This window comes from Vicugna pacos, chromosome 26 (genome assembly GCF_048564905.1).
Source record: "Vicugna pacos chromosome 26, VicPac4, whole genome shotgun sequence".
Lineage (NCBI taxonomy): Eukaryota > Metazoa > Chordata > Mammalia > Artiodactyla > Camelidae > Vicugna > Vicugna pacos.
In genome coordinates this window covers 27,997,558-28,022,768 of record NC_133012.1, presented here as the reverse complement: position 1 = coordinate 28,022,768, position 25,211 = coordinate 27,997,558, and the positions used below count along the sequence as shown (strand labels likewise).

The 25,211-nt window shown below is 45.3% G+C and overlaps 1 protein-coding gene across 15 annotated transcripts in view; it reads right to left on the bottom strand.

Annotated features, from left to right (window-relative positions):
• Positions 1-25,211, bottom strand: part of CSMD1 (CUB and Sushi multiple domains 1) — a 1,700,362-nt gene that overhangs the window by 246,638 nt on the left and 1,428,513 nt on the right. For all 15 annotated transcript variants that reach the window (XM_072950557.1, XM_072950544.1, XM_072950543.1 and 12 more), the window contains 2 exons: positions 19,649-19,752; positions 12,857-12,969 (listed from right to left, as the gene is read on the bottom strand). In XM_072950557.1, the coding sequence (XP_072806658.1) occupies positions 12,857-12,969; positions 19,649-19,752 (217 nt within the window). The remainder of the gene's footprint in view (positions 1-12,856; positions 12,970-19,648; positions 19,753-25,211) is intronic.

The window sequence follows — 25,211 nt, the reverse complement described above, 5'->3', positions numbered from 1 at the left end:
TCATCACTGGACTGTGGCTGTCACGCATCAAAAAGCTTCAAAGACTGAAGGGCAGACTCACTTGCTTTGTTTGATCCTCCTGGTAGGACGGGGAGAAAAATCAAATGCTGTTGCATGAATTTATCATAATACTGTTCGAGGGGAAAGCTCATAAAAACCCCATTTGTGGCTCACTTGATCTGATGTGTCCTTGTCTAGTGCCACGTGACTGAGGACAAGGTGAGCGTCCCGATGACACAGTGGCTCTCCATGTGTCAGCGCCACCCCACTGCTCCTGAGCTCGACTCAGGACATTGCCGCTGCGAGGCAGAGTGGGCTATAAAGAAGACACACTCAGACAAGCTGCGCAGGGCTGACCTTCCCTAGGGCTGAACTAGAGAGCAGTCTAGTTGGTAAAGAGGGGCAGCAAACAATTTCCTCCAACGGGACACTGGGAAGTGGTATCAACCCCAGCAGATTCCAAAGCCCTTCTCAAGAAACCCCAGTGAGAGGAAAGCACCCAGTGGGAGGCTGGAACTGCAGCAACTGGTCCTCCTGAGCATCATCTATGCCCCTGGCAGGTCATGTTCTCACACAGGTGCACAGGTCACACGGCTTCCACAGAGGCTGCATCCAGATACACCACGTGCATCACACTGTGTGCTATCAGTGTGCTACACAGTATCACACAGAACACACCAGGCACTGCTCCATGTCATACTATAGGAATTACATTTCATTCATACTATTAACGTTCTGTTTTCCTGTAACAGTAAAAAGGAAAACAAAACAGTAATACCTTGCCCAGACGGCCACTTTCTGCCACTAGACACAGCTGGTCGACCCTTATTTCCAAAGTAAAGCAAGGCTGACATACACAGAAGGTAAGTTTCGGCAGCACTTTCTAAACAGAGAGGATAGAGAGGCGAAAATTATGTGAACATTCAGTTTTTCCATCTGTGATTTGGTCAACAATTGCTATGGGATTTCCTTACCTTTTAACCAAATTTTGAATTTTGGGATCCATATGCAGCTGTCAGAAGTAAGATCCTGTCTGTCCTTCATGCCCTTTCCCCTAGGGTGGCGTCTTGCCAAACCACCATTTGATGTTGATACTGAGACAGGCAAGATGCAGAACGTTTCCATCAGCACAAGGACCCTCCCCTTGGCAATGTCTGAGGACCGTTTTTTTTTTTTTCATATATTTACAGACTGAGAGGGGAGATGCTAGTGGGTAGAAGCCGATGACGCTGCAAAATGTCACATCTGGTACAGGACAGGCCTCCTCCAACACTACAGACAAGTATGCGGCCCCTGTGTCCCAAGGCCTCAGGTCAGGCTGGGAGGACCAGCAGGAGTCAGCATTCGTCTTGTCCTGCCTACGCAGACTTCACCTCCGACAATCAAACAGCGCGCGTCTCGTTACAGAAGTGCCTCCGCTGACATGCAGGAGAGCAAGGACAGAACTGGGAGACTTCACTCCCAGCCCCTCTTCCCTCGGCAGGTCCAGGCAGTGTGCTTCACTGGCTGTGCCTCCGGGTGGGAAATCACCCCACAAGATGTGATGCTGTCTTGCTGAAAAGTCTCTCACTTCTGTCTGACTGAGCCTCTGTACCCTGCTACCAATTTACAGCCATTTTCTTAGACATCTCGGGGATGTAATTGGCACAACGCACACTGGAGCGGCCTCTGCAGGGCGACTCCTGACCCTTTCTAGTCCATGAATAAATTGCTAAAATAAACAAAGGCAGAAGGGAAAAGCATATATTAAAATACCTGCAAGATGTATCAACCAATCACAATCACAAAACAACGAATTTATGATAATAATTTTCATATATACCATGCATCAGACTGATGGAGGAAAAAAACACGTTTCCACGTAGTCAGGGTCACGTTACCTGGGTTTCGTTTGTGCGTGGAGATGTAATTTTTCTAATGGCCCTAAACACCTACTAAATTCTGGAGACTGTCACATATCCATATATACACAATCATCTGAATTATTTCTCACAAGAACCCTACAAGGTACAAATGAGGAAGCCTATTCTGAAACTGTATGCAAACCCCTGTGTTCCTGTCTTTTGAACTAGAAGGCTTTTGCTCAGTCTCCCAGGCCTCCCCGGAGTCTCAAAAGCCTGGCTCAAGAGTTGCTGATCACAAGACTGTAAACACGTAGTAACAAAGAACAGAGGTTGGCCCTGGAGAACTGGTAACAATTTAAACAGTAGCCACAGAATGTTTAGTCCCTCCTGTAAGGACAGAGATAACTGTGTGATGCAGATTCCTAAGCTGCTTTTACAGAAACCAGACTCCCATCAGACAGAAGTTACTGAGCACAGCATGCAGACGCCAGGCAGGTTGGAACCAGAAGGCTGATGACGTTAACTTTGGAGACACCACCTGGAGACCTCACCAATGACCAAGCAGAGAATGGTGCACGAGCGGAGCGCATGCTCCGCGACCCCTCAGCCTGTCTTTGAAACCCCGCCCTGAAAGTCATCAGGGAGCCCGGGTCTCTTGAAGGCGAGCTGACCACTGTCCTTGCTCGGCCCTCTTTGGGCGTCTTACGATAAGCACTTTACTTTCTGTCGCCACAACCTGGTGTCAGCTTTACTGGGTGTGGGCGAGCTGAACCAAGTGTGGTTCAGTAACAATTTCTATGAAATTTCTCAGAAAGAGGGAGTAACTCTCCACAGAGTAACTTAAACACACTGTTCAGCGAGGACTCCAGAGCTCCAGTGTTGAGGTTTTTTCCACACACATTTTTCTTTTTTTTTTAATGAGCAGAGACATCATGAGACAAGGGTGATGGATCTTTTCATCACACACAATAAGAGAGAAAGCCTGGAGAAAAGGATATTGGCTGGGAGACAGTTGCAATAACCTGGGTGGAAACAAATTGCAAATGGTGAGGATGCGGAAACAGGACCACGCGCGAGGGAGGGTTTCTGATTTATTTTAATAAAATCCACTAGAATAAGAGTAAAGCCATGTAAATAATAAAGGGTAAAATTTGAGGAAAGATAAAAAAAATAACACCAACGGCAACTGAAGGATTATATCCTTGAGCAAAAGAATATAATTCAACTGGGTATGTTACAGAAAAAGAAAAAGCATAAAATTTAGATCCATCATTTTGACTCTAAAGGAGACTGTACATGGAGGAAACAGTGAAATCACTTCTTGTTCTGAGCACACCAGTGGGAACAAGGAATGTAATGGAAAGTCAAAAATACTGTCCAAGACCTGGATTGATAATTACATTTTTGACAAGAAAGTGAACAGTCTGGAAAGATAACAGTAAAGCTGAAATGGACTAAGAAACTAATTTGAAAAGTTTGTTGTAATGGAATTGACTTCAAGAAAGGGAATAGCCATAGCCTCGGGGAGGAAAAGGGGGGAAAAAAAGGAGGAGTGGGGAGAAAACTGTGAATGTGCTTTTTACAGCATTATTGGACCACGGGAAAAAGAGACTACTCGAAATCAAAAGCCCTTATAAATCACATCGCACTAGCTGTTACAAAATTAGCTTTCTTTTCCTTCCTAGAGAACGCTCCTTCAGGTAAACTGTTTACTCATCTAGGCTGTTTGCAAAACACACAATGTAATTACAGCTTCCAACTGAGGACCCTTTTAATAGACTTTAATGAGCTTTCATATCTACGTCTGCAATTTATCCAGACAAAACCCAGTTACAATTATCCCCACTTCACAGATAATGAAACTGATGTTCAGATGATTAGTGATTAGCTCACAGCCATACTGAAAATGAACAGCAAGTTCTAGGTTAAAATGCTGGGACTGTAGCTCAAACTACACATGTGAGCTGAGTGTTCTGATGAAGGCTGCATGCTGTGTAGACAGAAGAAAAGCTGTTTAGGAAATCTAGTCAGAAAAATATATATATTGTAAAAATTGTTTTAAAAAAAGAAATAGGAAAATACATCATTTTTTGAAATTGTTTTACTTATAATGTGCAAAACCAGATGTGGTTAGATAATTTGGACTTGGGGATTCTGATACCTATTAGCTAGAATTTGCTGGCAATAGAAAACTAAGCTGGCTCTGCTCAAGCTATCAATGTGAGTTCTAGCAGGCATCCTTCTTGCTCTTTCATCTCACTTTAAGGACGTGTGGGGAAATCACAGCACTAATTGAGGTGGAGGGAAAAGGAAATAATTAGCTTGCTGTTTGCACATGATGACTTGTTAGCAAAAGAGTTGAAGATGCAAAGAATAAAAAAAACTGATAAAATGTGAGCTCATTTTCAGGAAGGTAGAATATTCTTAATAAAGTTAAAATGCTGCATAACATCAGCTGTTATATTTTGAGTACCTCATTACTAAAAGGATTCAGAAAACATCAAAAGAGCAATAGACGTGATCAAAGAACTGCAGGCAGTGATACAAAGATGAAAGGGCCTCTGCGGAAGAGAAGACGGCGCTGCAGGAGAGTCACTCCGCGCCTGCCAAACACAAGTTAGCGAAAAGTAGCAGCACGTTTTCCTTTATGACAAAATTTCAATGAAATTAAGTATTTCGATGAAATAAAAATGCTAGTTTTAGCAGTGAGGATGAATAGCTGAGTCCCAGAAAAAAAATGGAATGAACCAAAGTGGGGGGGAAAGTGGGGGGAAAGACTGATCACACCCAGTGGCATTTGACGGTGAACTGGAAACAAGCTGTCTGGATGAGCGGGGCTGCGTCCGGACGGCTGGGAAATCCGGGGTAAGGGGACTTTGCAGCACTGCAAGCAACGTCCGAAATGCGGGAGTGAAGAGGTCAGAGGTTTCTGTGGGATCCTACACTGAGTATCCGATCTTTTGGCCTCTTTTTATAATGTGTTTGTTCTTTGCCGCTCAGGTTCTCCTTCTGGAAACCGCTCTTTGCCTAGTCTCTGTAATTTTGGTAACGCCACTAACCATGCAGCCTCACCCACCAACCCTGCCTCTGTGACCACAGGCAGCTCAGAGCGGCCGGTCGGATGCTTCACGCCCTTGGGCACAGAACCCCGGCAGGACCACTCGGCCATTCAGGGCTTGAGATGGATGTCACAGACGAAACCTTCACTCTCTGTTTTCTGAGACCATGAATGATAAGAACAAAACAAGCTCAGAGAAGGTGAAAGCCATGTTTGTTTGTTTGTTTCACTTTCACATCCTGAGCTTCCTGAGAGTGAAGCCCACGTAGACGAAGCAGGACTAAGAGACTGAGAGGTCCTGATGATGTCGTCTGACGATCCTGAAGGTAGTTAGAGCTGAGTCTCTCTCTGTTGTAACCAACAGAGTTTTTTAAATAACAGAGATAGAATAATGGAAAAAAAAAACAAAAACAAGATCCAAGGCTCCAGAGCAGCTAGAATGACCCTCAGTCTGAGCGGGAGGGAGCAGGGGCCTGGGCTTGAGGGCAGGTCGCGAGGGCAGAGAACCAGGAAGAGCAGGTCAGTGCCGCGGATGGAGCCAGTTCTCGAAGGGACAAGGACACTGAGCCTAGGACCCTCCTGGGGCGAGAGGTGTTTCTCTGAGGCCGACGGGAAGGAAGAAAAGATGGGTGTGTGTGGAGGAGGAAAGCCGACAGCATTCCCCCTGACGTGCAGGGCAGGGCGCTGTGCAGATCCCACTAGTGAGGTGTGAAGGAAAGCGAGGGTTTGCAGCAGATGTGATGAGTCCATGGTTCTGAACAGAAGGCGGTGGTGAGCCAGGCAGGGCGGCCGCAGAGGCCCAGCGGGCGGGGGCGGGGCCTTGGCACCCCCAGCACCCGCTCTCCCAGGCAGTCCCAGCTCCAAGACCCCGGCAAAGGGAGTCGTGATGGAGACACTATGTTCCTGCCTCCAGCAATAATCACCGACCTCCTGAATCCCATTTTCACAAAACCCAGTTTCTGTGGATGACTTTCTCACCTGCCCGAGTGGTTTGGGAAAGATCAGGTGATGTTTCTGAGTATCAGTTTCACGCCCCGGCTCACTTTTGTGGTGGGCCGGCGGGCTTTCCGTTGGTCAGTGGTCACACACGTACCTCTAATTCCACTTGGACCCCTTTTAAATGTGCCATTACTCACACAGTGGACTGGGAAGGCTCCGTGCTTAGCAGCTGGAGCAGACCCAACCACTCAGCTAGGGAAACGGCATACTGGTTAGGGCTCCCCAGAGAGAGAACCCAGAGGATGGCTGTGCCCCTGCCTCCAGCCCCACCTCCACCTCTGCTTCTGTCTCTAATCTCTGTCCTCATCTCCACTTCCACCTCGACGACCTGTCTGTCTGTCTGTCTATCCACCCATCCATCCACCTAGAGGAAGTGATGTAAGGAGTTGGCAAGCATGATTATGGCAAATGAGGTGCCCAAACCCAGGATGACCAACAGTATGAGTTCCAGTCCAAACCAGAGTCCAAAGGAAGGAGGTGACTGATGTTCTAATTCAAAGAGAGCCAGGCAGAGAGAGCAACCCTTCTTCCTCCAGCCTGTGCTTCTTGTCAGGCCCTCCGCTGACTGCATGAGGCCCACCCACACTGGGGAGGGGGCTCCTATACTGGATCTACCGGTTCAACGTTAACCTCCTCCAGAAACACCCCCACAGACACACCCACAGTCATGTCTGACCGAACGTTTGGGCCCCCACCCGGCGGCCCAGTCAAGCTGACCCACAAAATTAACCATCACAAGTATGTCAGAGATTGCACAACAGGGATGCCGTCTCAGTCACCGTGTCCCCCGAGAATGGAGAGGGGACACCGCTCTCTGAACTTCCCCCACCTCCCTCTGCTCAGGGCAGCGCTGTCAGGGTCTCTCCGTCCTGCGCACACAACAGCCTTGGCTGACAGAGGACAATCGGACTCCTAGACCGATACTTCCTCCCTCCCTTGTCAGTGGTCAGTGTGCTCACCGGACACAGGACAACGCTGTTTGTGGCTCGAAAGGCTAATGCTGAACTCAAACTGTTTTACTGAAGTCATTTTTAGCCTGAGCCTAAAATAGGGCTTGTCTTACCACACAGCAGCACATCGCAGGGAGCATTTCCTTTCATTTACCCCCTGCTAAAATGCAAATAGCTATGGCAAATTGCAGGAAGCATGATTTGTGGAAATCAGCTCATCAACACATGTAATGAACTCTATACTGGACACTACTTTTGTGACAAAAAATGATCCAGCATTAACCCACGTGTCTACCGACAGTGAAGCACCAAAATGCGGGGCCTCCAGCACTGCAAACTCGTAACCGTCTGAACAAACACCAGACGTTGCACTTGCTTCTTTCAACCTTCCTGCGGGCGGGGGGAAATGGCGGTCGTGGGAGTCCATCCCTGAACTGAGATTTTGTTTTCCTCTCTTTTCTAGTGAATAAAAACAGCCTGCTGGGATACAGAATGTGCATCTTACTTTAAATGTGCACAGTCTCACGCTCCGTTCCATCATTATCATAATTTAAAAGGAATTCTTCTGATTATTAAATGTAAGGTTGGTTTATAAGAAATTATCTTTGACCCTCAGTATTTACCTCTGTAATGATGACAGGGATTCTGAAACGTAAAGCAGAAACACCATGCACTAAGCTGGTCAGCTTCCCATGTGCGCTGGTTTGCTACTCGCCCTGCATGCCAGTCATACGTGCATGTGAATTACACACATGATTTATACATACAAGGACTACATACAATTGTACGCTCATGCGCTACACATGCATGTGTTACACACTGTTACAGAACATGCGACGGTCACATGTACTGTACATGCACACTCAGCCTCCCCTTTTTTACCAGATGGACAGTGTCGCTCACCTGGCTGTGCTATAATTATTTACATCATATTTTTTACCTTCTGGGTTTTGAATGGATTATTTTGAATTAAATATTTCCATACGTAAAAAGGTTTTAAACAAACAAATCTCACTTCTCATCACTGTCTCAGACATCTGACATACCTCCCTAAAGAGTTCTCATTTTTTAAAACTTGCGCAGTATTTTCCCAATAATTTTCTTAATTATGAGCCTATTCCTTCTGTCCACATACAGGAAACACACTCACACACACTGACACGCATACACGTAAACCTGCGTGTATCACATACACACAAGCAAGTCTGACAGGATCGTTTACACAGCCACATTTCCACAGTGACCACGCTTGCCTTCTAGTTTCTGGTTTTTCGCTGCTCTCCCTTCCGCCCTCGAGAGCCCCGAGGGCCACCAGCCCTCCTCTGTGCGTCTGCGCCCCAGTCGCTGTCACACCAGCTCCTCCTTAAATGAATGAGTTAATGACTACACTGCTCCCCAGGCATCCGGAGAGGGGGTGACGGAGGTGAGCGTCTTGGAGGCATCTGAGACGGGAGCAAACAGTGAAAAAACCCAGGTGCACCCAAGACTGGGAGCCTGGGCGGTGCAGGTCCTCGGGGGTGTGCTGCAGGCCCAGCACTCCCCCATCCTGTCACCCCCTCCGAGGCTGCATCAACACCCCTGTGTGCCCCTCACGGGGGTGCTGCCAGCATGGCGCCTGCCAGGAGCTCCTAGGACAGACAACAGTGCCCACGTGCCAGAGTCACAGCGTGGTTCAAAGCTTTGAGGACACCCAGAACGAGGTGTACCCCGACAGCACTCAGGAATTCTCAGCATCTTGGTGGGATGGAGGATGGGTAGGGAAGGGGTGACATGGGGCCCCCACGTCATGACTGAGATTAAATGTTCCACCATTTCGCTAGAATGGAGTGTTTGAAAGAAATTCAAATTGATTTTCAAATAAGATGGTGTGACATATCTTGTCTATCAAAGTTTGTACAGAGTTTATAAGCCAAGAGACAAACCACGACTTCAGGTCTGATGTATTTGTACTGAAAGTTCTGGAAGGACACACAAGGAACTACTGAGAGCTACCGCCGTGAGGAAGGTACCTGGCCAAGGCAGAAGGTGAAGAGACAGGACACTTACTATTCTTACGCATTTTTCTATACTCACTAATATTTAAACAATCAGAAAAAAACTTAGGTGTAGAATAATCTCAAAACTGAAAAGGAAAGCGTGTGTGCAAGTAATGGCTAGCGTTTCCTACGCTCTGTGCTGTGGGCTTTCCACGCTCTAAGTCAGCTGACATGCATAACCCACTGACGAAGCTCGTGTCATTGTTATGCTCACCCTTTTTTAAAAAATGAAGACTCTGACACACGGAGAGTTTAAAAAGCCTGCCCTGAGTCACACGGCTCGTGAGTGGCAGTGCCTGTGCTCCGAACCACCCGCGCACATTAGCTGAAACCAGGCAATGTCAAAACCTAGGAAGTTAAGCCAGATGTAAACATCAACATACATATTTTATGATAATAAAATAAACAACTATATTTTCAACCAAATAATGTTAACTGTTTACATACCCAATGATCACCCGTACAAATGGTTTGGATTCCATCTCCAGTGGCTGGCTTCATCTAGCTCTCTGAAAACGCCGGTTTCTAGGACGTCTGCTTTTGATTTATGATATTCTCTCAATTTTTAAATCATCAAATCTTAAATTAGTTCTCTGTTTTAATTATCTTTTAAACTCTGGAATATTGTTCTGTCAAAAAATAATAAATGGCCTTAAACTGGCAATCTCTCGAGAACTGATGGCCGTCCACATTTCCACGACATCTGAAGTTGTAGCTATTAATGGGCTATTGAGGCTGTTAACAGAGTACTAATTAGAGCTAAATGCAATTATAATTAATGCTGTGTGGTCATTCAAACTGAAACATGGCACTTGGAAGAATATTTGCATTGTAACAGAGGATGCTCACGCCCCTTAATAGCCAAGAATCCCGTCTGGGAATGAGGCTCCTCTGTCTAGCCTTCACCCTGTAAACCTTATGACGTCTGTCTTAATGCTGCTGGACTTAACTTACTACCATTTGCTTGGTTGGAAAGTGTCTGGTATTCCACTGATGCATTTAGATTCCACCAAAGGAATGCAGTCGTGCAGGTCGTGCGGAAAGGATCTCACCTCCAGCAGGCTTTCCTGCGTAACAGCACCGCCTTGCAGACGTTCAATCAAAGGTCAGCTCGAAAACCCAAATGCCAGGAAGCGTTCCCGTTTGCAGTGAGGAGGCATCTTTTCCATCTGGTGGGCGAGGATCCTGCTGTGGGGCCGTCTCCCCACCACAGGGCTTCGCAACATGGCGACTAATTCTGCTTCAACTCAACAAGGCAAGGGTGTAGCCACACGCTCTGCTGAACCCCAACACTCTCACCCACCCCGTTTAGTGTTTCGACATTGGGAGATGCTTTAATTACCTGCCTCGTTGGCTTGGTGTATAACTACTAGTTGGTTTTTTCAGCTTCTGAATGCCCTACAGTGGACACTTGGAAGACAAGAGCAGAGTGTTCATTCAAATTCACAAAACAGAACTGATGAAAAGAAAATCCCCGCTCCCCAGATCAATATTTCTGATCTCCACGTATGTGTGTGCACATCTGTCACGTCAAAGATTTCAGTGAACTCAGTAATTAATGAAGGAACCGGTAAGATAGTTATTTAAAAAACTGTTTCAAAGGAGAATGCAAAGAAAACATACATACAGACAATTAGCAAAAATGCGAACATATGCAAGTCTTCAGCATCCACAGGTAAAAATCAATTGCCTCTCCTCCTTTGTCAATTTCCTAATTTTCCTGACAGTAACTTAAGATTAATTCTTCCTTTCACAGTTACCCTACAGTAAAATAGTCCAAATAAAATAACCACCACTTGTATTGAAACTTTTCACTTCCGTAGAATTCTGAAACTCACTTACGGAAAGCATCTGAAATCCTGAAAATGTAAACAGCCACGTGCAACACATACTTGTGTCTTACTCTGAATGACCGCTGCGCACTTTCTTAGATTGTGGCTTATAAAGAGCACTTTCTTTTCAGTAATGGATTCTTTGTGTGTCAGTAAAAGTTATCTGTTTAAAAATATAATTTCCTGATAATTTTGATCAACTGTCAGTACAAAGGCATTTTAAGACGGTACAGAATGATCCTGAAGACTCTACGTAACGATACGAGTGTAAGAAGGGACTAGGTTCTTTTCAATCTCGCTGAGATGACTTCAGATTAGTCCTGGTTTACTATTAGCACGTCAGGACATGTGAATAATGACAGCTTAAATACGTATTGTAAGGTTTAGAAGTAAGTAGTTTTATGTACATTTACAAAACATCTTTCCTATCAGTCAGATTACTTAGTCGTACCTGGGGACTCACATTCCACCTTTGGGTGCAGGGGAGCAGCTTCTTCTCCTGGTCGAAAGGTCTAAGCGGAGGGTACCAGCACTGTGTCTGTCACCACTTTGCTTTTGCCTAAACCCCAGAGGAGGGACTTAAATGCACACAAGCCTTTAACATGTTATTTTCTTGACTCAAAACTGTTTAATTACTGACAGAGAGAACAGGGAAGCACGGATCTAAAGTTAAAGGGTTGTGTTCTTGTGTCTGTATTTTTTGCCAGTCAAACCAGAGGCACCTCCTGGCAACCCTCGGGGTCCTGCGGTCGGAATATTATGAAGATCATTTCATTCCTTATTTTCCAGTTGCAGACGCCCCCCCCCACCCCCCGCCCTTGTTTCCTTAGTTCTTTGCTGTTTCTAGCAATCCAGAGACCAGCCAATGGCCAGGGGTGTGCTCTGGGAGACTGAGGGGAGGGCAGCCCCACCGCGTAGTCAGCTGCAGGCCCCCGGACGGGAGGGGGTGTGGGAACCCAGCCTCTGGAGACTAGTAATGAGGAGGCAGCTTGTTGATTTGTTTTTGAGGAGTGGTGGTGGAAAAGGGTTTTCTTTTTCTTTGTTTCTTTTTTTTTTTTGGTGGGAATAGGAAGAGAGACGTTAACTTCTTAAGATGCAGTACTGCTAAAGATTTGCATATGCATCTGTGATTGTTTGAAATGTCTAATAGAAGGAAAAATCACGATTTCCCAAAAGACGTTGCAGGATACTTGAGGAAAGGCGGGACTGAGCTGAGCGAGTCTGGAAGAACACACGTCGGGCAGCTGTGCCCACATCTCCAGCCAACACCTGCGCCAGCAGCAAAACGGCCGGGAGGCTTGCACAAGTTCACAGATCTAGGGCATCTCAGGCTCACTGTATTATTCTCTCTACTTCTGTTTGCACTTCGAAATCTTTTCACAATTTAAAAAAAGCTTAAAAAGTACCTATCAACATGCTACGGTTTAGAGACACGCCTCCCAAGAGATCCCCCCAGAGGAAGCCGCTGCAGGCAGGCCGTGGGCGAGGCGGTTTGCCGAGGCGCAGAGCGCGGGCACCAGTCACCAGCACGGCAGCCGCCTGGCTCCCGCGAGCGACACCTCCCCCTTGTCCCGACGCAGAGAGGACGCAGCGCCCCCGGGGAGCTGTCCCTTCTCCAGAGCAAGCGGACCTCAGAGCTCCCAGAGCAAGGCTGCTTTCTCCTTCGCCACAGGCACTTAGTAGTATCTCCCCCAACTCCGTCTCGAGTTAAAAACCCCACGCGTTTGCACACGAGGGTGCATCCAAGCAGCGTAGTCAAACTGACGCCACTCAAATCCATACTCTGTGCAAAGCTTCCCCTCAGTTATAAGTGCAACAGCTTCCTCTCGGGAGGAGAGAAAATGCCCGTTTCCGCAGGTGTGAACACATTCCGTAGCTCACACGTCACACTTAGTCTCGCTTCATTTTGCCACCACGACGGCACCCTTCACGGCAGGCCACGCTGTCAAGACGCTAAAAATTCTCCCTTGCGGGAAAGAGTTCTAAGCAGGACTTTAATTTAGGACATTGCAAGTGATGGGTCCCTATTCCTAAACGGTGTTCTGACTTGCCCGCGTCACTCATGTCTGGCCCAGGCAGAGCGGCCCTGCCTCCATGGGAAGGCTGGTTGGGAGTGCGCGGCGCGGCCCGGCCATACCTTGGTAAACAGCTTTAAATCCAGGCGAGGCAATGCTGTCATCAGACTGGAGGTGCAGCCACATCTGGTTGCTCATGCTCACAATAAGGTCAGGAACGCTGGACCCGGTGAGTCTGCAGAGAAACGTGAAAGCCGTTATTTAAGGCACCCGACATCTCCGCTTTCACTTTGATGGGGCACCTGCTGCTTGAACAAACACGTCACAGGTACAGATCCAGCAAAACCCTCCCTCCAAGCAATTACAGCCGCTTGTAACTTGCACCCACATTTGAGTCACAATGCCACTGGCCTTTCACAGCGATTATTCTACAGGGTAACTGCAAATCTGTATTGTTGACTTCAAAAACTGAGTTGGGGTGACCAACCACCACACTTGGCTGGAACCGAAGGGCTCCTCTGGGTGCAGGACTTCCAGTGCTGACACTGGGGCAGCGCTGGACAGACAGGAAGCCGTCACCCTGGAGAGATGCGCCTTAGTGCTGGGTGACAACATCGTATCACACCACTGATGTGAAGCCCGTCTAAGTGAGAAATGCTCCGGTGCAGTTGCAAAACGCTCGGGCTACAGCCTGGAGTTGTCATGTACTTTTACCACAACACCCCTTTTAATTATATCACAGGATGAAATCTTACTTAGCACTACAAAGAAAAGAGCTGCCAAGCTATGAAAAGGCACGGAGGAGCCTTAAGTGCACATGGCCCAGTGAAAGGGGCCCATCTGAACAGGCTGCATACACACTGCGTGATTCCAACCCTAGGACCTTCTGGGAAAGGCAAAACCACAGAGACAGCAACAGGCCAGGGGTCCGGGGGCTGGGAGGAGGGGGGATGCACAGGTGGAGCAGAGCGTCTTTAGGGCGGTGAAAATACTTTGCATGACACTGTAATGATGGACACATGTCATTACATGTTTGTCCAAAACCACAAAATGTGCACCACCAAGAGTGAACCCTAACGTAAGCTCTGGACTTTGGGTGATGATGATGGGTCCGTGCAAGTTCATCCTTGGTTAAAAAAAACGCCCCATTTTTGTGCATGTGTGGGTGCAGAGAGTGTGTGGGACATCTCTGTACCTCCCTCTTAGTTTTGCTCTGACTGTAAAAAAACAAAAAAAAAACAAAGTTTTAACATAGATATACTTATATGTACATACGTGTACACATACATCACCAGAGGTAACCATACAGTATCAGAGAACTGACAAGACGAACAGCTGTAATAGATCTGGCCAATGCATCGCACCTCCCTCTGCATGTTAATGTCCAGTCCCACTGAATGGAGGTTTCAGTGAAGTGTTCACTGTGTGTTAACAAAACAGTCACGTAGTGGCTGCTGTCAGCCAGTGGGAAGAAACACTAAATCCATTGACTGAAGTCAACATGCTGACAGGCATGTTGAAAGAGAAAAAGTGTAAGAAAAAAATCAATTCAACCAGAACAAATGCCTCTAATCTAACAGGCAGTTTGCTTTAAAAAGGCTGTTTCTGGGGTGTGAGCACGGTCTGCTCCATCACTCCCATCATCCGTCCGTCAACACGGTGCTCACACCTGAGGCGCCAGAGCCGCTCGCTCCTTCAAGGAAGACAAACAGCGGTTACTGCGCGTGAATTACTCACGCGATGTTAGACACAAGATGAAAAAGACACAAAACGATGTGGACTCACTAACATGCTCTTTCTGAATACTTCCCTTCGTTTTAAAGATTGTTCTTTCTGTTTGGTTGTTCGATTTGCTTGTTTGATTTGAAGGGATTTTTTTTTCTTCCCTATTCGTACGTTTTACTGACGTGTAACACACAGAAGTGCACAGAGCACGAATGTCCGGCACTAACGTCTACTTAGACCTGTCATCATGGAGCTGCACCGCTTTCCCTCCTGCTGGTCAGTCCTCACAAGGAGCATCTTTTTCTAGCCTTCTGCTTTCAACTGTTCTGTACATACACACACATACATTTTATGTTTGTCTCTTGTAAATGTCAAATACTTGTTTTACATTATTCTCAATTAATTTATTTACAGCATTTTTATCCAATCAGAGTTTTTCGCCTTTTATTTAGAATATAATTACTAACAAAGTTTGTTTTTCTTTTTTTGAGTAGTCAATTTTTAATTGTCCCTTCAATCTAATGCTGATTTCTCTTCCCCAAGACTTCGAAGAAACCATTCTGTCGTCTTTTGCTTCTTTTATTTGTATTGAGAAGACTTCTATCAATCTTATATTTATCTTTCTGAAAATAAAGTTTTTTTTAAAAACTTATGCTGCTTGTAAGATCGTGTCCTGTTTTTCAGCAGATTTATTACAATGTGCCAGGCTGAGGTTTTTCCTGTATTATGGCGACTTTCTTGTAGAGTTTCTTGACTCTCTTATCTTGATGTATGTGTCAATATTGGAAAATTCTTAGTGATAATGTCTTTAAATATTGGTTATTTTCCATTTTCTCTCTCTCTCTCCCTGAACTCCAATTACACACGTTTTCCATGCATCTCTTTTTTCTGCTTCAGTCAATATCTGCTACTAAACTATTTTCCAGGTCAAGCCGTGTCTACTGAGTTATTTCATATGTTAACAACTTTCATTTGATTTTCTGTTTTGGATTCCAGTTCTCTGGCAAAATTCTTGATCATTTAATTTATATTTTTAAATACATAAATCACAGGTAATTTTCCAAATCCCTGAATGATAAGCGTACTATCTAGGTGCCTTGTTTGTTTTCTGCTGTCTGTCTCTCGGCTTGGGGTCACTGGGTGTTGTTTCCAGATGTTTTGGTTTTCTTTCTTCTCTAGTCTTACTTTTTACTGACGTGTAACACACAGAAGTGCACAGAGCATGCATGTCCGGCACTGACGTCTACTCAGACCTGTCATCACAGAGCTACACCGTGCACCAGCCGCTGCAGAAGCTGTGGGTGCTGCTGCCTTCCTCCTGGGAGATCTGATTTCCTTCGGGCAGTGAGAGTGACCACCGTGACACAATCTACCTTTGGAAGGACGCCACACTTCATCTCAGGGTTGTTGGTTTCTCAGTGCTGACCCGTTCTTACGCCACAATCCACAGATTTTATTATATATATGTGTGTATACATATATACTCCTTGAAAAGATAGGCCTTGAACACCTATCTCTGTCCCCTTTAGCACCATGAAAATTCCGAAAGTCCTGCTTAACTTTCTACAGCATTAGCTGCCAATTTTTGCTTGTTTATGTTTTGTTTGTTTGTTTGTTTGTTTGGCTATTAGACAAATGGAGTCAGGCAGAGGCAAGTCCACTGGCTCCCAGATTTCCCTGATGCTGACTGTTCATCCCATAGAGTGGTAGGCATTTAAAACCGGTCACCTGAGGCCCGATCCACAGGACATCCTGAAATTAACGCAATGCCCCAGGCACCCACCCAGTCACTGTGAAGGCCTGGGGTTGGGGGGCAGGAAGAGCCACGTCCCTGGGAGCAGGTCATCCGCAAAGTAAGTTTGAGAAAACTCTCAATCCATATTCTTGGAAAGACCTCAGTAGAGGTTTGTTGAGTGAGTTATTTAATTTTGTCTTAAGTCTATGAAGGTAACCAGAATAAATCCATCCATCTCCCGGGAAGATCCGACCATTGAAGGAGTTCCCTAACACTCAGGGGTTCTCTTTTTTGTACCAGGAAAGTTAAGAAAATTAAAAGCCATTGATAGAAGTTAGAATTTTTAAAACCATATACAGGATGAGGCAGTTAAGTTATTTCACTTTCCTAACTTCTCCTGAAAATCAAAATCTGAGTAGAATTCCACTGACCCCCTAGAAGGGGGAACCTATAAAACACTGAGCCTCAGGTCGTAACTACCAGGCACCTAGAGAGAAGTTCCCTCACCCAGATTTTACTTGAGATGTGTATTAGGAGAGTCAGTGGTGCTGTGCCCTGTCTGGTGTGTAACGTCCCAGCTTATCTGCCCTTCCTTCAGCTAGATTTTAAACCCTATGCTGAGAACCGTGTCTGACGTGTAAGTGCTCAAAAATGTCTGTTGATGTATTCTCTAAAGTCTCCTGTCCACCCCGAGACACTGGCTGTGGTTCCCTGTGCCCCTCTCTCCCTGTCACTCTGCATCCTGCAGAAACACGTCAGTGGCTTTGCTCTTCTCTGCTGCGGGTGATGAAACGCCCAGCTGACCCCTGTCACGCTGCACTTCCCACGCGGCATCTCTCTCTGACTCGGCTGGCTACTTAGTGTTCTCACAGATCCGAGCTGCTGTTACGAGGAGGTCCTCATAACACTTCTGTCAACGCAATACATAGCTTGCTACTGCCCCCTTTAACAACAAACGGCGGTAAAAAAATGGGGGTTTGACTCTAGGTCCTTAACAGGGACCTCAGGGATTTTACATGGCACTACTTCGCTACATTTATATTTTATACTTTGCAATCATTTGAAAATTTCTCCCATTTGTTTCAGTGACATCCCTTCTTAGATTAGATGCTCTAGTAATAATAAAGCTGTTCTGGGTGGGGCTGTATTTCTTGGCTCTCCAGTGCTTCACATGCCTTATTTCATTTGGCTCCTCACCACCAGCAGGAGAAGTTTATTATACATATATTACAGCCATGAACACAGAGGTACAGAGAGGTAAAGTGGCTTCCCCTCAGGGTCACAGAGGTAATTAGAGCCAGAGACTCCCCCTCCGGCAACCAGCCCCACTGCTGTCCACCGCACTGAGGTTGACCGGGCTGCCCCAGACCCGTGCCGGCTGTGTGCACGCAGTCAACACAGAAGACCGCGAAAGGCGTAAGCGTCTGCGCCCCAGCCTGCAGGAACCCATATTTCTAGAAATAAATGCAATTTAGGGCTAGCAATTTGGCAAAAGAAGAATAGCTGTTTGGTAAGAGTGTGGGGAAACAGGCCTTCGCACACTATGGTGGAAAAGTAAACTGATACAAACTTCTGGGGGGATTATTGGAAAAGCATAAGGCTGTGAATGAAGATTCCCCTTACTCCTGAAATTCCTCTACTGGAAATTTTCCTGAAGGCATATAAATTAAGCATGGCAATGTATTTGCACCAAGTGGTTTACTGCACGGCTGCTTATACGTGCAAAATCACTGGGGCATGGAGGGAAGCTGAAGATTATCAGTGAGAATCAGCTAAAAGGCACGGCACACACACACGGAATGGGGAGGAGCAGAGACACCAGTGCCTGCTTGAACATGTGTGCCCTGGGCCAGGTCTAGCCCAGCGTCAGCTTCACCGTCCACGTGCTGAAGACAGCAGTAGCCCCTAGCTCCCGGGATTAACATGAGGACCAAACAAGATAATATGCATCAGGCATTTAGCACCGTGCACGGTAGACAAGAGACACTCAATATGCACTATCAGGCTGCTGCTGCTATTATTATAATTATTCTCATAAGTCACGGCCAGTAACATAATCTTAGTTGTTGACAGTAGTCACAAAACGGTGAGACAGAGATGCACTGAAGGGGAACCGTCCAAGACACAGTGAAGGGAAAGAGCAAGCTGCCAGGGCTGAGAGCACGCCCAGCACTGCTAAACGCGTGGACAGACGTCCAGCTACAGCACCTTTTTATTTATTGACGTACGTTTGATTCACAATGTGGTGCTGGTTTCTGGTGCACAGCAGAGTGATTCAGTTTTATATATATATATATCTTTACGTCCTTTTTCATATTCCTTTTCATTATAGGTTACTACAAGCGACTGAACACAGCTCCCTGTGCGCACAGGAGGGCCGGCTGTTTGTCTATTGCTACAGCACGCTTTGAAGTGTGAATGACCTCGTAAGTAATGGCTCCTATGACGATGAGTGAACTAACAGCCACCTCTGCTTTGCTTTCCCCCAGCAGAATATGCTGACATTATCGTGGCAAGATTTCTCACAAATGAAGAGAAAACCTCAGTCATGTGTAAGCAGATTAAGAGGGAAAAAGGTGAAAATCCTACAGGTGGTGGAAGGTGACTTTCACTAACGAGAGGAATTTCTGGTCTCGCTGTGTCAGGAGCCCAACAGGCGCTGTCTGTGCCAAGTTCAGGTGCAGAGGAGGGAGCGGCAAGGACACGTCCTCCTGCGCTGAAAACGCAGAGGAGGAGTAAAGATACCCCAGGTCACAGGTTCAATTCTGATGGAACTGGCCCCCTAGACCCTGGCCAGACCGTTCCCATGGCCCTGCATCTGGACGTGGTGGAGGGCGTCCACGGCGAGGCTGTGCACACCCCTCCGTGACTCCAGCTGCAAAGGTGCCGGGGCAAGGGTCCGTCTGCCGGGGTCCTGACAGGGCTGCTCCAGACCTGCCAGGACCAGGACATGGAGCCCACAGGTGCGCAGGAGTCGGTCCCCGTCACCCTACATCACTCTCCCCACCACCTCCATCACTCTCGGTCTGCAGCCTTCCTGAGTGCAAGGCTCTTGGAAGACATATGGCTTCTCCTAGAAAATACTGCCACTTCCCCAAACATAGACCTAGAGGAGGCAGAAAGAGGGGCCGGCAGGGAGGAGTCGAGCCGAGAAACTCATCAGCTCTAACTCCTGCTCGTCTGTATACTCTAATTGATTCGCTATTTTTAAAAATGATTTAGAAACAGACACACACACACACACACACACACACAGAGACCCAGATAAAACACAATCCTGAATTAGTCCTCACATGAAACCAGACTTGGAAACCACTGATTCAGCCAGACATGGCATTTATTAAACTCCTGGGTGGAAGCTGAAAGTCTGAGCCAGGACCTCCAGTGCACATGGGTGTCTGCACAGGAAACTGTATGTGCTGGGAGAGAAAAAAACCCTGAGAGATGTACTTACACATACAACACTGTTCTGGTATCGCCCACTTTCCCAGCGTCGCCCACTGTGAGGGTGTCGTAGCCTCTTTCCAGTTCAAACTCCTCAAAGGCGAGCTTGATAACCTAAACCAAACACAGGAGAGTCGCTTAGCAGAACAGGCACTTTCTGCAACCTGAAATACTGCAAATATCCAGTCGTAGTATTAATTTTGCTCCATAATTTCATTGCGTTTCAAATGATTTCAAGTTGTTTTTTTTTAAATGATGATTGTATAAATTTGAAAGCCCTCAGTAATAGAATTTTATGTAATTCAGAATTCTTATTACTCCAAATATATTTATTATTGGCTATGAAAAATGAAATTAACCCATTTTATGCTTTAAGTCAAATATCCATCAAATATTTATTCTAACATTTATAGTATTTGGAATGGCCAAAAGGCACATCAGTATAAACAAAATAAATGTGGATTGCAGTTAATGAGATACATTTGGGGGATACCTAGAGCACCAAGAAATAAATATTTCAGGCCGATGTCTGCAGATTTTATATAATTAGCCACATTAACGTATGAAAAGACCTTCTGAGGCTAGAAACTTGTCCTCCACGTATAACTTTGCAAAGCCTTGACTTTTTTTTTTTTTAAATAAGGGACACTTTGACATGGTGATCAACGCCATCTAGACAAGACCAGTTTGTGTCTGGCACATAGATATATCACAATACTACAAACTCCCTTCTGTAATGCACAGGGTCCTTTTCTCCTGATGAAGGAAATCCTCTGTTGACCAATACTGTGATGAAGACGAGAGAGAGTCATAGGTGCCATGAAGTTAGGCTGGAACCCGAGGTGACCAGGAGAGGCAGACAGGATGGACACTTATGTTCGACAGATACAGAAGGCAGAGATGACAGACAGACAGACAGACAGATGGACGGATGGATGGATAGACAGACATGACAGAATGACAGGTGAGACAGGCAGGGAGATAAATGACAGAGAGAGAACAGGAAGTACAGGAACTGTAATACTGGAAACGCATTTTAAAGGGACCTAATTCAGACTGAATCAGAAACTCTGGAAGCTTGTAAAAAATACCAACTGCGTGTTTGTTATACCTGAAGGAAAGGCCTCAGTGGTACCAGGAGGTGGGGGAGGCAGGCTTCTGACTAACAGTCAGTTTGATGTGCACAGTTCTGAGCAGGCTCGAATCAGGTGCACTTCCAAGCAATGCTAATATGGAATGCATTAATTCTGTTATTTAAAATTCTTACTAAAATTAGTGATATAGCCATTATAATTTATTTTAAAAAATCTACTCTCTCAAACCGCAGGGTCTGTCTGAGCACATTATTTAGCAATCTGATTTGAAGCAGGTGTGGAGGCTGAGAGCCGCTGCAGACCTGTGAGCGCTGCCTGTGAAGTAAAGTTTCCCCTCACTTCCGTCTTTCTCACGGGCCGATGTATCAATGTCCACAGTCCAACAAGTAAGAACAAAAGAACTGAAGACGCCCGCGACCCGGAGGCTCCCATCACCTCTTTGGACACGACTACTGCGTCTTGACTTGTGTAACAGCCTGCAGGGAGGCCATGTGAACCCATTAAGGCCTGAGGGTCATGTTGGCCAATTTGTGATGAGTGACCGACAGGGGGTCCCCCCTGTGTAAATGTGTGTTGATTAGGGGTGTAAAAAGGGCCATGCTGTAACTCTTTCAAGCCAAGGCAAAGGGTGTTAGAGAGGTTTTTCTGTTTCGCCTAAATAATCAGCCTCTGCTGATTGTCAAAGGACAATCTTCATGCTGTTACTGTCCTATAAGAAGGGAAAAGGAAGACCCAACCTTGTGTAAGGAACCTATAGTTTTTCAGAAAATACGGCATTCTATAAATATACCTGGTAGTAAAATAGAAATACTTTTGGAATGAGAGTTGCCATCATTTCTCAATCAGAGGTGGCCAGAGACACAAGTAAGAAGTGAGGCTGAGAGGAGAACTCTTTTTCTATATGGAAATATCGTTGACGTGCAGTTTTGTTAGTTTCAGGTATACGGCAAGGTGATTCAGTCATATATACACACATTTCTCTTCTTTTTTAGATTATTTTCCATTATAATTATTATAAGATTTTCAATATAGATCCTTGTGCTCTACAGTAGGACCTTGTTATCTTTTTAATATATAGTACTTTGGTAACCATAAGTTTGTTTCCTATGTCTGTGAGTCTATTTCTGTTTTGTAAATAAGTTCATTTGTGTCATTTTTTATATTCTATATATAAGTGAAATCACATATTTGCCTTTCTCAGGAGAAATCATTTCTAATAAAATTGTATACACCTAAGGTGTACAGCACGATGGCTTGGTGCACACATACACAGTGACACATCGGTCCAGCTAGTTAACATCGCTCCGCACACAGTCACCCTTTGTGTGTAAAGTGAAAGCACCTTAAATCCGTTCTCTCAGCAAATTTCCAGGGTTCAATTCAGTATTATTAACTACAGTTGCCGTGCTGTGACTAACCCTATGGACTTACCCATCCTACGTAATGGCAACTTTGTGCCCTCTGGCCAGCGTCCCCCCACGTCCCCACCTGCTCACCCCTGCTGACCCCTGTTCCACTCTCTGCTTCTGCATATTTGACTTTCTCAGAGTTCACACATGAGTGAGATCATGCAGGTTTTTCATTCTGTCTGACTGATCTTACTTTATAACGTCTTCCCGTGCGTCCACATGGTTACAAGCGGTAGAGTCTCCTTCAAGGCGGAATGTCTACAGACATTCTGTCCTCACCCATTCATCCCCCCACAGGCAGCTGGGCTGCGTCCACGTCCTGGCTGTTGTGAATGGTCCTGCCTTATGTTTCAAATAGTGAATGATTCAGTGGCATTTGGTCAAACTGATTTCTTTAGCTCCTTAAACACACGCATGCTCGTCCCTGTCTTGACTGGGTCCCTGCACCGGCCCTGGAGGTGTGCCCCTCTTTCCTCAAGTCTCTGCATGGTGTCTGTTTCTGGGTGGTGCGTCTCCGGCCCGTTCTGTCCAAGAAGTCAATCCCTTGTCCACATCCTGCCTACTCCCTTCACTACCTCCCACCTTCAGAGTTACAAGAAGGTGCTGTGATAAACACAAAGGAATTATAGAATGTTTAACTTTTACAGATAAAGATTCCTTAATGACAACAAACAAAATAGGAGGGAAAACGAACGAAGGACAAAGTTCTAGAATTTGAGAAGCTTAAGACTCAAAGGGGTATTTTGATAAACTCAAAATAATCATGCAATCTAACATACAGATTAAGGTATCTTAATGACAATAGATGAAAGAAAGCCTTTACTTTTTCAACTTCCAAACAGAATCTCAGACCTATGAGAAAAAGACACTGCTCAGTCTAGATTCTGGTACAATTTTAAAAATATATTCTTGGTGTTTTGTAATATGTTCTTTTTTCTATTTAAAATAGAATTTTTAAAAGGCTCAACCATTTCTCCTTCCCCACCCTCTGCCTCTGACAACCACCAATGTGTTCTCTGTATCTGTATCTGTATCGTTCATTCCTTCTGGTTTTCACATTCCTACCTGATATGTAAGATGGCATTTGCCTTTCTCTGTCTGATTTACTTCATTAGCATTATGTCCTCCAGATCCATCTACATTGTGGCAAATGGCAACACGCATTCCTTTTCATGGCTGAATAATATTTCACTATATATAAACTACATCTGGTGTCATAGAAATCATGGCATTAAATTACATTTGTTTATATTTTCTTACTACAGAACGAGGAAAAGTCAGCAGCTGAGTGTGATCAAATGTGGAATATAGAATCGAAGGAGACTTAATTAGCATCACTTGATATGCCAACACCTTCCGTTTCCACAGGAGGAAAATGAAAGCAAGGGAAGAGAAGGAACTTGTTCTGCAGTTATCAGTGAAAAGTTTAGATTTCAAACCGGGAAATCCCAAGTCCAGATTTAGTTTTCAGATTTTTTGTCCACATTCAAATATAAATGAAGAAGATCAGAGTAGAGGTTGTAAAACTTGATTCTATTTTCAAACTTTTTTTCACTTTTCTTACAAAATACTCATTTTTAAAGTACTTCTCTGATGGCACCTGCTGTGTCAGATGCTGACACTGTACTGACAGTTTAGCCTGCCGTCAGCCTGTTCACTTTTCTGATCCCAGTCTAACGTGCTTTCGTATAATGGCAATGCCGCAGTCATGTGCTACACTTCAAGTGCGTGTCTGGGACTTAAGCACGGCCAGGAAGTCTCCACTGCGGGATGACAGGAGGTCGGGTGGAGCACAGAGCAGACCTGTGGTAGGAAGGGGCAGCCACAGGTGTCCCCCAGGTGTGATGGGCACACAGGGGAGGATCTGAGACGGGAGGTCAGGGAACGTCTTCCTGAGGAGAAGGCATCTATCTGTGAGCTAAGAAGTCCCAGCTGCTGGGGCTCCCAAAACCGGCCCCAGGAGGACCTCCAAGAGTGCCGCCCAGTACTAGGTTCCCGGAAAAATCAGCCCAAGCCCACGTCTAATTTCACTCCCCAATTTGTGCAAAACTGGTTCGTTCACTTTACAATAAATTTTAATAGATACTAAACTTTTTTCTTCAGCATTTTACCAAAATACTGTTGACTATAATTCTTGCATAATATCAAGTAGCCAAAAAAAGGTGACTCTGCTCAAAGTATAGTACAAATTAGCAAACTGCTTCTTGGTTTTACTGTTTACTTGTTTTTAAGGAGCATGACGCTAATTTTTGAGACAGAAAGGTTAAGGGGAAAAAGCACACAATAAATTTAAATGGGAGAAAAATAACTTGGGAAATTGGGCTTTTTCTTTTTGGAAAAAGTACGAAACAGAAAACAGAGCTTAGCTTTTTAATTGAGATTAATTAAAAACGGTCAGAGCCTTGGTAATTAAAAACGGTCAGAGCCTTGGTAATTAAAAACATGACATTGTCAGAGAATTTAGAGATTTTTTTTTGTTTTGACACGCCCAATTTTCAAATAGAGAAAAGAGAAATATTTATTTAATGACAGAGCAGTGGAATCGATGTAATACTGAATTTTTAAGTATTCATTTAAAACAAATATGAAGACATTGCTCTGAAAAACAAAAAGGAAGGCATACTACATTGTCGCGATTCATTAGGAAAAAAAAGCCAGTCACTCTAGGCCCATTCACATAAGAAGCCCATGTCATCTGACTCAGTTAAGTCAGAGGAAGTCAGAGGTGTCAGTTCATCTGCACACACGAGACACACATATGCACATGCATGCATAAGCACACACACACACAACACGTGGACATGCACGCATGTGCATGCATACACACATGCACACGGACATCATGTGTATCACTGGGTTTCCTCATCAAAAGCCTGGTTTTTCATGTGCCTTTTGTTTCGGTGTCATCTTTAAACTATATTTGGGTGTTTTTTTTGGATGACATGTTTGTGCAGAAATTGCAGTGAGAGGAAGAGATAAGGAATAAGGGAAAGAATTTACAATTTTCCAAGATGCAGAACTGACAGCTCAAAATAAATACGGAAGAAGCCCCGACATCTCGGAAAACGCT